Consider the following 15,007-nt stretch of genomic DNA (forward strand, 5'->3'; position numbering starts at 1 on the left):
TGAGGCAGTAAAGAGCCTAAGTGCCACATGTTCCAGATGTTGCAGCCACAAAATAGCAGAGCCTTAGTCATCCTGGAACCTTGAGTTACCGTGTGGAGCAGATCCCTTCCCATTCCCACATCCCTCTGACCTGCATGAGATATGTAGTGTGAGCAAGAAAAAAACTCTTGGTGTGTAAAACCTCTGACACTTTGAGATTGTTACCTGAGCATAACTGTATTCCTGACAAACACAGCCCCCCTTCTTCTGCATACATAGTGCTTATTTCATACTCTAAACTTAATTGTTAATAATTCTACATGTTACACCCAGGCCCTTCTGAACTGGCTCTATGGGACAGAAGATCACACACAAGTCAGCAAGCAAAGCTTTAACTTTGAACCAAATACACAGTAGTAAGCAATACAATTCAGTAAACACAACTACTTTCTACTGCACAAAAAAACAGGAAATAATTAAATTTCTTATAGACATTTCTTTATTATATTTTCCCACTTGAATATTTAGAGAATAATTTAAATGTAATGCATACTGACAGCAAGCACAGTATCAAATATTAGCTTTTTTAATATTTTTCTTTCCTCACCCTTTATTCCTTTAGGAAAAAAATATTTAGATGACCTCAAAGAAACAATTATTATGCTAATCACAGTATGCAGTAACACAAACAAGCCCAGACTCAATAGAAAAGAAAGCAACAAAGAAGTGAAAAAGTCTTTCTCCTCAAAACATTTTAATTCGTTTTTCCACAGCCATATAAATTTAAAGTATGAAACAACAATAATACAACTATAGAATCTAGGTTCTCTTTCAAAGCAGCGGCATATAAAACATAGAAAAGCTAAAACCTCAGCACAAGCTTCAAAAGAACAAGGACTGAGAGGATTTTGATGAAGACATGAAATGCACAAAATACAGTACACAAAAATACTAGAATGCCATAAAATATAAAGCTACACATTTCAGGTAGAAAGCATTGTAAAATATATAAAATATGCAAGAAATCAAAACCAAAGAGATTTTTCTTAGAGTACCATGAATACACTGGAACTGGCAATTAGCATTTGAAGATGGGAACAAGAAAATAGCAGTTTCCCATTTAAAACTTTATTTCTAGGCTTTAGGATTTCACCTTCTTGACATCCTTCTTTCCAGAGCTCTCAGTAGCTGACTCTGCTTTTCTTTTCTGTGACTAAAATGGAAACAGATTTAATGTTCTGCTCCAATATGCACATTTTAAATGGCCCAACAATGTTAAATCTAGGATGTAAATGCATTAAAAAAAAATTTTAACATGAATATTCACTTAAATGTTATATTCACAGTTAATGTTCTATATAGCCCAACAAACTATATAACCCAATGTAAAATAACCTTCAAAGATGTTTCTTTTTATGAAAAGACATAAAATACCCATCAAAAATAGTCATCAAGTATCTACTTACACATGGTATTATAAATGTACTCTTATCTTAAAGAACTACTTAATGTTTTCTGGGCAAAATTTTGTTTATGAGTATATATTTTTTAAAAAACTTATGATAGGTTTTAACATACCATATTTCACATCTTCTATGATACACATTTCTTTCACATTTTAGCATCTCTGAAATCAGGATGCATCTTACAACTGATGACAAATTACACCTGGCAGCATTTTCCCTCAGTGGTACATAAAATAATGCTGTGTCTTACAACGGAAGGCATCTTAGATTCGATGAAATATGGCAGTTTACTTAACCACACTCAAATAATACGATCTATTAAAGAATATTTTAAATTACAGCTGTACAAAGCAACCTGACTGGATTAAAATCAAGTTATCCTATCAATTCAACAGTTCACTTATTACCAAGCAAAGCTTTGTTGTCTGCTCAGAGTTCCCATTTGTACTCATAATTCCACAAACATCAGAAAACTTACTTGATCAAATCAGAACTCCTAGTTTCAACTTCAGCCCCATCCCATCCCACCCCTACCCCTCTGCTACCCCCATGATAGCTCTAGTCTCAATTCAAAAGATTGCACTTGCATTATACTTCTGTTTAGATTCATGAGGAATTTTTTAAAATACTGAGCCTAGTTACTAGGGAGTTCCTAACCATATGTTCTACAAACAAATAAGAAACATGGTTGTGAAGTAATTCTTCTTCTGTCCAAAACAAATTAGCATTTCATAAAACCAGCTTTTATTAATAGCTATCACTATGGCATTAAACATAATATAGGCATTTTAATTATGTAAAAAAATGGGATCTACCTAAAAGTTAGGAAAATGCTGAAAATTTTACCATTGGAGTTTTAGTTGCCCGTTTCTTCTTTTCTGCTCTCTCTCTTTCCTCAATTTCCATATTTTCTTTCTCAATCAATGAAATCAGAGTGTTACAGCGTCTCTGGAATTCCTAAATGAAGTAATAAAGATTTTTAATTTCTGCAACCCAATCATTATCTTTAAAACGCTGACAACTATTTAACTGTATGATTTCTGTGGTATAGAATTTCCAAAACTGCTATTTTTCAGGACAATATTCACACAGGGTATTAATAGATTCCACCAAAATTAGGAGTGGGGGTAAATGTCATTTATGGATGACTGGTTAAACAAACCGTGATACATCCATATCATATAATATTACTCAGCAATAAAAAGGAAAGAACTATTAATACAGTTAACAATCTGAATGAACCTCAAGGGAATTATGCTAAGTAAAAAAAAAAGCTAATTTCGAAAGGTTACATACCATATTATTCCATTTATATAACATCCTTAAATGACAAAATTATAGAAAGAGAGAACAGATCAATGGTTGCCAGGAGCTAGGGAGAGGAGAGAGGGTGGGTGTGACTGTAAAGAGATAGCACAATGGAGTCTTATGGTGGTGGAGGTTACACAACTCTACACATGACAAAACTGCATTGAACTGCACACACACACACACACACACACGAGCGCATGTATAACTGATGAAATCTGAACAAGCTCTATAGATTATACGAATGTCAATTTCCTGGTTGTGATATTTTACTATAGTTTTGCAAAATGTTACTATTGGGGAAAACTGGGTGAAGGGTGCATGAGACCTCCCTGTACATTTTCTTTACAACTTTTTGTGAATTTTCTTATTTCAAAATAAAAAGTTAACATAAATCACATAAAAAAAAATAAGGGGATGTTCTATGGTCAAAATAAGTTTTGGAAGTACCCAGTTTACAAAAGTTAAACAGATTTACTTATTACATGGCTTCTCAGAGCCTTTCAGTTCCCTATGTGCACTGTGAACCACTAGGTGGGGCGTACAGGATGCAGCATTTGTCAAAAATATTTAACCAACAGACTTTCTTCTCACCGGACATCTTGTGGGATCAGAGTTCTGGGGACCACATCACAGGAAACACTGCTGTATTTGTTAATTCAGAGCAAATAATACCTGAAAAGATTTCTACATTAACCTTGCCACTACCTATATTTCACTGTCAGCAAATCAATGCATGCAAACTATAAATACTTTTTACGAATGTATGGTGAACATTAAACATGATTCATTAATACAGAATATCATATATTATTAACCCTGTATACTTTGCTGTATTTTAAAGGTAAATAATGGTTTAATATCAAAGGATAAATAATATTTTAAAATATGATTCCTTTTCTGTATAAGCAAAAATGCCTGCCAGAATAGCTAAACACTCAAGTGAAAATGTAGGTTTACTGGCAATTAAGAACAACCCCAACACACACACACACAAATGGTCAAAGTACAGGAATAGAAAACTCACCAAAAAAAAAAGTCCAAACATTATAATCAAGTTTCACTGCAACTAATGACCAAAGAAATGCAAAGTAAAACAATGCCATCTTCATCAAATTAGCAATATGTACATGCTTGTGTGCATGTGCACATATATGGTATACATATCTGACATTGACAATAAGATGTTGAAACGGGAACTTTCATTCACTGATGATGAAATGTCAATGCTACTATCTGCTATGGACTGAGGTATGTCTCCGCAAAATTCATTTGAAGCCCTAACCTTCAATGTGACTGTATTTGAAGATGGGGACTTGTGACTGTATTTGAAGATGGGGACTTTAAGGAGGTAATTAAGGTTAAATGAGGTCCTATGGATGGAGCCCTAATCCAATAGGACTGGTGTCCTTGTAAGAAGTGGAAGAGACATCAAAGCTCTCCCTTTCTCTGCATGCACTCCAAGAATGGGCCATATGAGAATGCCACGTGCGGAAGGTGGCCATCTGCAAGCCAGGAGGAGAAGCCACACCAGAAACCAGCCCTGCTGGCACCTTGATCTTGAACTTTCAGTCTCCATAATGGTGAGAAAATAAATTCCTGTTGCTTAAGCCACTCAGTCTGTGGCACTCTGTTATGGCAGCCCAAGCGGACTAATACACTACCTTTCTTGAAAGCAAATTTGACATTTCAACGACGGATCTTAAAATTTTCACACCCTTTGACCTAGCGATTCCATTTCCAGAAATTTATTGTAAGGAAATAAGATGTATACGAAGATTTACAAAACAATGTTTAGAGCAGTGTTAAACTGGGAACTAACTAAAATTTTGGTAATCTGGAAACAGAATACACAGACACGTATTATTATTATATATATATATACACAGAAATAGCTAAAAGAATATTAACAATAATGTTACTAGTGGTTAACATCGGCTATCCCTAAGAGTAGGACTACTGATAACTTTTATTTTTCTCTTGATACTAGCCTGAATTCTCCAAATTTTCTGCAATGAACATTTAAGTCTTGGGCAATCTGTAACTTTTTAAGAATGGAAAATTGTTTAAAATTCAGTTTTATCTTTCCAAATAAAATCCAAAAAAATGGCATACAACATAGGAAATGTAAGATACAAAATAAGATCAACTATCCAGGCAAATGAATTTTAGGCTCTAAATGAAACCCAAAAGGAGGCAGAAAACCAGAGTCTAGCCAGAAAAAAATTGCTCATTAATGAATTACTGTTTACCTATTAAAAATACTCTAACACTGGCATGTTCAAGTTTCTTGTGTATCTTCAATCACCCAGGGTTAAATAATTTAGAAACAATAACTCTGAAATTTTCCTTACTTACCAAAACAATAGTGATATCTTTAGTATGCAGACCAAATATTCTCCATAGCTTCATTCAATAACACACATACAAATTAAACAGCATGTTATTCAATTTACCTATTATAGAAAAGGCTAAGTTGACCCTGATGAGATTTGATCGTTGGTTTCTAGGGAGACTATAAATAGAGTCTTTATGTAAAGCTGACTCGTGAATCATTAAGCTATATCCTCTGGCTATTATTATTCTCAATAAGTAATAGTTGCTTGTGACTGGAGATATCTTTAGATATATATTCATGGTTCATGTGGGTGATTCAGAAAAAAAAAACTAATACTTTTGAGACAGCCTCCTAAGCAGGGAAGTAGAATACCTCAAAATGATTATAAATGGACTGTGTAATTAGTTCATACCTTCATTCCTTTTAACCTGTCAATAACTACTCCAGACAGAAAAATAATCTAAGATGCTACAGAAAGACATCAAGGAATGGACAAGTATAGGTGTTACCTTCCTATCACAGGTCATGTCATGTTCTCTATAGATACCAGCTCCATTTTTTTTTTTTTTTTTTTTTTGAGACGGAGTCTCACTCTGTCACCCAGGCTGGAGTGCAGTGGCACGATCTCGGCTCACTGCAAGCTCCATCTCCCGGGTTCACGCCATTCTCCTGCTTCAGCCTCCCGAGTAGCTGGGACTACAGGCGCCTGCCACCACACCCGGCTAATTTTTTGTATTTTTAGTAGAGACAGGGTTTCACCATGTTAGCCAGGATGGTCTCGATCTCCTGATCTTGTGATCCACCCACCTTGGCCTCCCAAAGTGCTGGGATTACAGGCGTGAGCCACCACGCCCAGCCTCCATTTTTTTATTCTCATGCTTCATGACTGCCTAACGCAACATAAGTTATCATAAACAGAACACTAGCTAAAACTAGAAGTTAAAAGGAGAAAGGCTAGATTACCAATAAAAAATGACTCATTTATTGAATAAGTGACTATGAAATGACTATGAGAAATTTCATGATGTCAAAAGCACATTCTTTTTCTATAATTTCTCCTTTCATATATTCTCCTAGATTCTTGTACATCTTTATCTTCCTATTTTGTGGGGGATTACAGGGAATTGTTCATAGGACCTCAAACTGTTTCCACAATTGTATAGTCTAGTTATCTCTTTCTCTCACCATTTCCCCACACTGGATTTAAAAATGAAGTTGGAGAAAAACAGCACACAAGAGGAAAAGAGGAGATGCAAAAACAATAAAGACAACAGAAGAGAATAGGAAAATAACAAACGGAAAACTGCTCTGTAGTGTTAATAGTTGTGGCAAAAAATTCCTATGTTCAAACGTGTATGGGAAATGTTGGTTTTTTAAAATGTTACACAAATTTCTTTATGATAGGACTTCTCAGAGCTTTTAGCATTCTAATGCAGAGTGGAAATGTGAATGGCAGGATTCAGTATAATCAGCATGTCCCAACTCTATCTGAACACAGAACTCTTGTTCTGCAAATCATCTATTTGCACACCCTGGAACAACGTTTGGTAGAAATCAACTTGGGAAATGTTGCACAGCATGAGTGATGAATGAATACAGCTAAGTTAGGATCAAAGTACAGGCGTATCTCGTTTTACTGCACTTCACTTTACTGAGCTTCATAGATATTGTGCTTTTACAAATTGCAAGTCTCTAGCAACCCTACATTGAACAAGTCTATTGGTGCCATTTTTCCAAGAGGATATGTTTACTTCATGTTTCTGTGTCACATGTTGGTAATTCTCACAATATTTCAAAGATCATTATTATTATATCTGTTACGGTGACCTGTGATCAGTGAGCTTTTATGTTACTATCATAATCATATTGAGGTACCACGAATCACAACCATATTAGATGGCTAACTTTATTTATAAATGTTGTGTGTATTCTGACCACTCTACCAACCAGCCATTCCCCCAACTCTCTCCCTCCCTCACGCTTCTATTCCCTGAGACAAAATGATATAGAAATTGGGCTAATTATAACTCTAAAATGGCCCCTAGGTGTTCAAATAAAAGGAAACGACTTACTTTAAATCAAAAGCTAGAAATGATTAAGCTTAGTGAGGAAGTTGAGACAGGCCAAAAGCTAGGCCTCTTGAGCTAAACAACTAGCCAAGTTGTGAATGCAAAGGAAACACTCTTGGAGGAAATTAAAACTGCTACTCCACTGGAAGCATTCCCTATGAAAACCAGCACAAGAGAGAGACAAGGATGCCCTCTCTCCCCACTCCTATTCAACACAGTATTGGAAGTTCTGGCCAGGGCAATCAGGCAAGAGAAAGAAATAAACGGTATTCAAATAGGAAGAAAGGAAGTCAAATTGTCTGTTTGCAGATGACATGATTGTACATTTATAAAACTCCATCGTCTCAGCCCAAAATCTCCTTAAGCTGATAAGCAACTTCAGCAAAGTCTCAGGATACAAAATCTATGTGCAAAAATCACAAGCATTCCTATAAACCAATAATAGACAAACAGAGAGCCAAATCATGAGTGAACTCCAACTCACAATTGCTACCAGGAGAATAAAACACCTAGGAATACAACTTACAAGGGATGTGAAGGACCTCTTCAAGAAGAACTACAAACCACTCCTCAAGAAAATAAGAGAGGACACAAACAAATAGAAAAACATTCCATGCTCATGGATAGGAAGAATCTATATCGTGAAAATGGCCATACTGCCCAAAGTAATTTATAGATTAAATGCTATCCCCATCAAGCTACCATTGACTTTCTTCACAGAATTAGAAAAAAACTACTTTAAATTTCATATGGAACCAAAAAAGAGCCCGTATAGCCAAGTCAATCCTAAACAAAAAGAACAAAGCTGGAGGCATCATGCTACCTGACTTCAAACTATACTACAAGGCTACAGTAACCAAAACAGCATGATATTGGTACCAAAACAGATATACAGACCAATGGAACAGAACAGAAGCCTCAGAAATAACACCACACATCTACAACCATCTGATCTTTGACAAACCTGACAAAAACAAGCAATGGGGAAAGGATTCCCTATTTAATAAATGGTGTTGGGAAAACTGGCTAGCCATATGCAGAAAACTGAAACTAGACCCCTTCCTTACACCTTATACAAAAATTAATTCAAGATGGATTAAAGACTTACACATAAGACCTAAAACCATAAAAACCTTACAAGAAAACCTAGGCAATACCATTCAGGACACAGGCTTGGGCAAAGACTTCGTGAGTAAAACACCAAAAGCAATGGCAACAAAAGCCAAAATTGACAAATGAGATCTAATTAAACTAAAGAGCTTCTACACAGCAAAAGAAACTATCCTCAGAGTAAACAGGCAACCTACAGAATGGGAGAAAATCTTTGCAATCTATCCATCTGACAAAGGGCTAATATCCAGAATCTACAACTTAAACAAATTTACAAGAAAAAAACCCAAACAACCCCATTAAAAAGTGGGCGAAGGATATGAACAGACACTTTTTATTATTATTATTATACTTTAAGTTCTAGGGTACATGTGCACAACGTGCAGATTTGTTACATATGTATACATGTGCCATGTTGGTGTGCTGCACCCATTAACTCGTCATTTACATTAGGTATATCTCCTAATGCTATCCCTCCCCCCATGAACAGACACTTTTCAAAAGAAGACATTTATGCGGCTAACAAACATAATGAAAAAGAGCTCATCATCACTGGTCATTACAGAAATGCAAATCAAAACCACACTGAGACACCATCTCACACCAGTTAGGGTGGCGATCATTAAAAAGTCAGGAATCAACAGATGCTGGAGAGGATGTGGAGAAATAGGAACACTTTTACACTGTTGGTGGGAGTGTAAATTAGTTCAACCATTGTGGAAGACAGTGTGGCAATTCCTCAAAGATCTAGAACCAGAAATACCATTGAACTCAGCAATCCCATTACTGAGTATGTACCCAAAGGATTATAAATCATTCTACTCTAAAGACACATGCACATGTATGTTTATTGCAGCACTTTTCACAATAGCAAAGACTTGGAACCAACCCAAATGCCCATCAATGATAGACTGGATAAAGAAAATGTGGCACATATACCCCCATGGAATACTACACAGTCATAAAAAGGATGAGTTCATGGCCTTTGCAGGGACATAGATGAAGCTGGAAACCATCATTCTCAGCAAACTAACACAGGAACAGAAAACCAAACACTGCATGTTCTCACTCATAAGTGGGAGTTGAACAATGAGAACACATGGACACAAGGAAGGGAACATCACACACTGGGGCCTGTTGGGGGGGTGGGGGACTAGGGGAGGGATAGCATTAGGAGAAATACCTAATGTAGATGCTGGATTGATGGGTGCAGCAAACCACCATGGCACGTGTATACCTATGTAACAAACCTGCACATTCTGCACATGTATCCCAGAACTTAAAGTATAATTTAAAAAAAAAAAAGTGCTACTCCATTGAACACACAAGTGATAAGAAAGCCAAACAGCCTTATTGCTGATATGGAGAAAGTTTTAGTGGTCTGGACAGATCAAACCAGCCACAACATTCCCTTAAGCCAAAGCCTCATCCAGAGCAAGATCCTAACTCTTCAATTCTATGAAGGCTGAGAGAGGTAAGGAAGGTGCAGAAGAAAAGTTTAAAGTTGGTGGAGGTTGGTTCATGAAGTTTATAGAAAGATGCTGTTTCCATAACATAAAAGTGCAAGGTGAAACAGCAAGTGCTGATGGAGAAGCTGCAGCAAGTTATCCAGAAAAATCTAGCTAAGATAATTGATGAAGGTGGCCACACTAACCAATGAATTTTCAATGGAGACAAAATACCCTAATATTAGAAGAAGATGCCATCTAGGACTTTCATAACTAGAGAGGAAAAGCGGATGCCCAGCTTCAAAGCTTCAAATGACAGGTTTATTCATTAGGGGCTAATGCAGCTGGTGACTTTAAATTGAAACCAATGCTCATTTATTATTCTGAAAATCCTAGGGCTCTTAAAAATTATGCTAAATCCACTTTACCTTAGCTCTAGAACTGGAACAACAAAGGCTGGGGTGACAGCACTATTTATAGTATGAAGTATTTATACTTTAAGCCCATGTTGAGACCCTACTCCTCAAAAAAAAGATTCCTTTTAAAATATTATTGCTCTTTGACAATGCACCTGGCCACCCAAGAGTTCTGATGGAGATAATGTATAAGGATATTGAGGTTTTTCATGCCTGTTAACACAACATTCATTTACAGCCCATGGATCAAAGAGTAATTCTGACTTTCAAGTCATATTATTTAAGAAATACATTTCATAAGACTATAGCTGCCATAAATAGTGATTACTCTGATGGATCTGGGCAAAGTCAATTGAAAACCTTCTGGAAAGGATTCATCGTTCTAGATGCCATTAAGAACATTCGTGATTTATGGAAGGAAGTCAAAATGCCAATATTAACAAGAGTTTAGAAGAAGGTGATTCCAGTCCTCATGGATGACTTTGAGGGATTCAAGACTTTAGTGGAGGAAGTCACTGCAGATGTGGTGAAAATAGCAAGAGAACTAGAATTAGAAGTGGAGCCTGAAGATGTGACTGAAATGCTGCAATTTCATGATAAAACTTGAGTGGATGAGGAGTTGCTTCTTATGGATGAACAAAGAAAGTGGTTACTTGGGAAGGCATCTACTCCTGGTGAAGATGCTGTGAACGTTGTTGAGATGACAACAAAGGATTCAGAATTATACATAAAATTAGTTAATAAAGCTTTGGCAAGATTTGAGGGGACTGACTCCAATTTTGAAAGAAGCTCTACTGTAACATGCTATCAAACAGCATCACATGCCAAAGATAAATCTTTTGTGAAAGGAGGAGTCAATCAATGTGGCACACTTCATTGTTGTCTTCTCTGAAGAAATTGCCACAGCCACCCCAACCTTCAGCAACAACCACCCTGATCAGTCAGCAGCAATTCACACTGAGGCAAGACCATCCACCAGCAAAAAGATTACAACTTGCTAAAGGCTCGGATGATTGTTAACCTTTTTAAGCAATAAAGTATTTTTTAATTAAAGTAGGTACTTTTTTAGACATAATGCTATTGCTCGCCTTATAGACAAAACTTTTATATGCACTGAGAAACCAACAAATTCATGTGACTTGCTTTACTGTGATATTTGCTTTATTGTAGTGTTCTGGAACTGAACCTGAAATATGTCCAGTGTGTGACTGTGTAAAGAAACTGGGAACTAAGAACAAAGAACTTAAAAATTTTACTTAATTCCATTGACAAAAGGATCTTATAAACAGTTTTTGAGCAGGAGGAGTGATGTAATCAAAAGTGTACTTTGTACTCAGAAATCTTTTCTTGACACAGAGTTCATAAAATCATAAACTCGCAAGATGAGAAAGGAACTTTTAAGTCATTCAGGTTGATGCTTGAATCCCTACTACTAGGTCCTTGCTAATTAGTTGTACAGCCTGTCTGAATTCTTCCAATGATGGAGTACTCACTACCTCACAAGGCTGGCTATTCCAACTTCAGACAAGTTAAAAATGTTCCTTTATGCAAAGCTACAATTTGCTACCTCATGGTTTCCAAAAATTGGTTGTAGGTCTAACTTTTGTAGACATTAGAGAACAAGCTGATTTCCTATTCCATATGACAATCTTTCACCTGTTTCAAGGAAGTTCCCATGCCTCAATCACAGTCACCCCTAGGTCCCCAAATACCCCTCTTTAAGGCTAAATATCCTCTCCCTTTATACACCCATCCTTCACTTAACCCTTTTCTTAAAGAATTGCGTAACACTTATATCAACCCTTGGTTATAATTCTTTCCACCTTTCTTACACATACTTTTAAGCCAGGTGTTGGTATATTGTTTCAATAAAGAGCCTGATAGCAAATATTTTTGACTTTTGCAGACCACACAATCTGTCACAACTATTTAGCTCTGCCATTGTAGCACGAAAACAGCCAAAGACAATACATAAACAAATGTGTGTCCATTTTCCAAGAAAATCTTACTTATGAACCCTAGAATGTGAATTTTGTATCATTTTCACATGTTGCAAAATATCCTTCTTCTTTTGATTTTTTTAGCCACTAAAAAATATAAAAGTCATTCTTTGCTTTCAGGCCACACAAAAACAGGTGGGGGGCCACAGTTTGCAAGTCCTGTTTTAAGCTACAGACTTAGCTTCACTTTAAACAAAATTGTGCTGCCTTGGTTCTCCATACTTTTTTAATGGTTTATGATTCTATTCAATGCAAAGTCACTCAAGTTTCAATTTTTGAATACTAGGATATGTATCTCTACCTTTAATAAATGATGTAATGTTTGCAGTGAGCGGCACTGCCCCTTAGTGTGTGGTGAATATCAATCATCCTGGGCACTAAGTTCAAATATCCTTTGCTCCAATACTCAGCTTCAAAGCATCAATTCAAAAGGCAGAGAAAGCATCAGTAGACTTGAAGTGACTTATTGAAAGAGATTAAAGAGACTCCACATTACATTTCCTATGTACTAAAATCCTAGACACTAAGCCTACCTAAGTCTGAATGACAGAAGGTCTGCGCCTGTTATGGTTGAAAGTCAAAAGCAGCTGAATGAGCAAGGGCACACAAAAAACTCCACTCCGCATTTGTGCCTCTGAATTTGTAGGTAAAGTTCTATGAGGTCAGAATTTTCTTCTACAGCTCTTAGTAAAACAAAATGGACATTGCTTCACCTTTGCTCTTTTTTAATCGATGTCTTCACCTATACATTCTGCAGTATATTTCCCAGGTTCCCAGTCACTTTTGAATCTCTATCATACTAACGAAAAGCAATGGCAGTCTATACTAGAATGCACACAGGCAGTTATATGAGAGTTAATATTCAAATAAACATATCCTACATTTCACAAACAAGTATTAAATGTTATGATGCTTTTACGTAACTGCTGCTGCTTAAGCATTGCTATTTAGAAAATACTGTATCACTGGGCACAGTGGCTCACACCTGTAATCCCAGCACTTTAGGAGGCTGAGGCGGGCAGATCATGAGGTCAAGAAATCGAGATCATCCGGGCCAACATGGTGAAACCTCATCTCTACTAATAATACAAAAATCAGCTGGGCGTGGTGACACATGCCTGTAGTCCCACCTACTGGGGAGGCTGAGGCAGGAGAATCACTTGATCCCAGGAGGCAGAGGTTGCAGTGAACCGAGATTATGCCACTGCACTCCAGCCTGGCAACAGAGCAAGACTCCGTCTCAAAAAAAGAAAAAAAGAAAATGTATCACTTCCTCACAAGATAACGCATAAGAATAAATACCTTAAATGAACTCCTGTTAGTGCATTAATTGTATTTCATGTCAGATTGTTACAACAGTTCAAGGTACCAAATCGAACACTACTGCTGCATAATAAAACATATGACATTTATAACTGGCTATTCAAGCTTATGAATAAATAAAAGCTGCAGGGATGATAGCCAAATAAAGTCTAACCTTAGAAAAAGGTAGATTAAAGGAAAAGTAAAATGAACTCCAACCCACTGGCATATTTGCTCGCATTCTATCCAAATCTGGTCCAACTGTAGGAGTCTATGGGATAGAAGCAAACTTAAATACAACAGTTCTATGCCCATTTATTCACTGAACGCCTACTCTGGGTCACGTGCTATGCTGGTCTCTTTAAATACAACTATTAATAATTGTGGCCGGGCACAGTGGCTCATGCCTGTGATCCTGATACTTTGGGAGGCCGAGGCAGGAGGACTGCTTGAGCCCAGGTGTTCAAGACCAGCCTGGGCAACACAGTGAGACCCCGTCTTCATAAAAACTAAAAAAGCCAGCTGCGTGCAGTGACACGCGCCTGTAGTCCTAGCTACTCAGGAGGCTGAGGTGGGAGGTTCGCTTGAGTCCAGGAATTTGAGGCTTCAGTGACCCATGATCATGCCACTGCACTCCAGCTGGGCAAGAAAAAGACCCTGTTTCAAAAAAAAAATTTAATAAGAAAAGAACATTTTAGTCTTTTAAGTGCATGAGGAGGTAATAAACTCCTAAGTGCATAAATATGTGGTTTTAAATATTTTAATTCTATAGTCAAGAAGAACCCATCAGTACATTTTACAGTTTATTAATTTTACCAATCATGTATTAATTCATATTTTTCATATTCTACTAAGAATGTAATGCTCTAAAATATCAATATTAGGCCGGGCACGGTGGCTCATGCCTGTTATCCCAGCACTTTGGGAGACCGAGGTGGGAGGATCACTTCAGGTCAGGAGTTCAAGACCAGCCTGGCCAATATGGTGAAATCCCATCTCTACCAAAAATATTAAAAATTAGCCGGTCGTAGTGATGCGCAACTGTAATCCCTGCTACTCGGGAGGTTGAGGCACGAGAATCACTTGAACCTGGGAGGCGGAGGTTGCAGTGAGCCAAGAAAAAAAAAAATTAGCTGTTATCACACAATTAAGTACTAACATGGAAATTAAAAATCATGAGTAGCTGTCTTTCCTTATGAAATTTCCTAGACTACACTCCATAAGCAGCAAATAGAAGTGTTACTGTGACTATAGAACAAGTTGGCAATTTTTTAATTTGACTGTCATTTTTCTAAAGTATCTGTAAAGAAAATCCATTTCTGACTGGACTGATAATTTATAAAATATCCTGTGCTGAACCAATACTAATTAACATTTAATACCTCCTGATAAGCCAAAAACAGGGAAGTTAATAAAGGGCTAAAGCAATATTTTCTAAAAAGTATTTTTTTCCTACAATTCTAATGGAGAATGTCATTTTCTTACCTTTTAAATAGAAAACACTTTCATTTATAATAAAGCTGTGATTTGAAAACAAGCAGTAATAACACAATTTTCATTACATTGTATAC

At 36.7% G+C, this 15,007-nt stretch overlaps 1 protein-coding gene across 10 annotated transcripts in view; it reads right to left on the minus strand.

Moving 5' to 3' along the window:
- Window positions 1-714: 714 nt before the first annotated feature.
- SMARCA1 (SWI/SNF related, matrix associated, actin dependent regulator of chromatin, subfamily a, member 1) overlaps window positions 715-15,007 on the minus strand; it is a 76,928-nt gene continuing 62,635 nt past the window's right edge. For 4 of the 10 annotated variants that reach the window (XM_016943753.4, XM_016943754.3, XM_054676864.2 and 1 more), the window contains 2 exons: window positions 2,292-2,402; window positions 715-1,192 (listed from right to left, as the gene is read on the minus strand). In XM_016943753.4, the coding sequence (XP_016799242.1) occupies window positions 1,121-1,192; window positions 2,292-2,402 (183 nt within the window). In that variant the 3' untranslated portion in view covers window positions 715-1,120. Of the gene's footprint in view, window positions 1,261-2,260; window positions 2,403-15,007 lie in introns of all 10 variants that reach the window. The other 6 variants (XM_016943757.4, XM_054676863.2, XM_063804258.1 and 3 more) reach the window with 3 other exon arrangements.

The sequence above is a fragment of the Pan troglodytes genome, chromosome X (genome assembly GCF_028858775.2).
Source record: "Pan troglodytes isolate AG18354 chromosome X, NHGRI_mPanTro3-v2.0_pri, whole genome shotgun sequence".
Lineage (NCBI taxonomy): Eukaryota > Metazoa > Chordata > Mammalia > Primates > Hominidae > Pan > Pan troglodytes.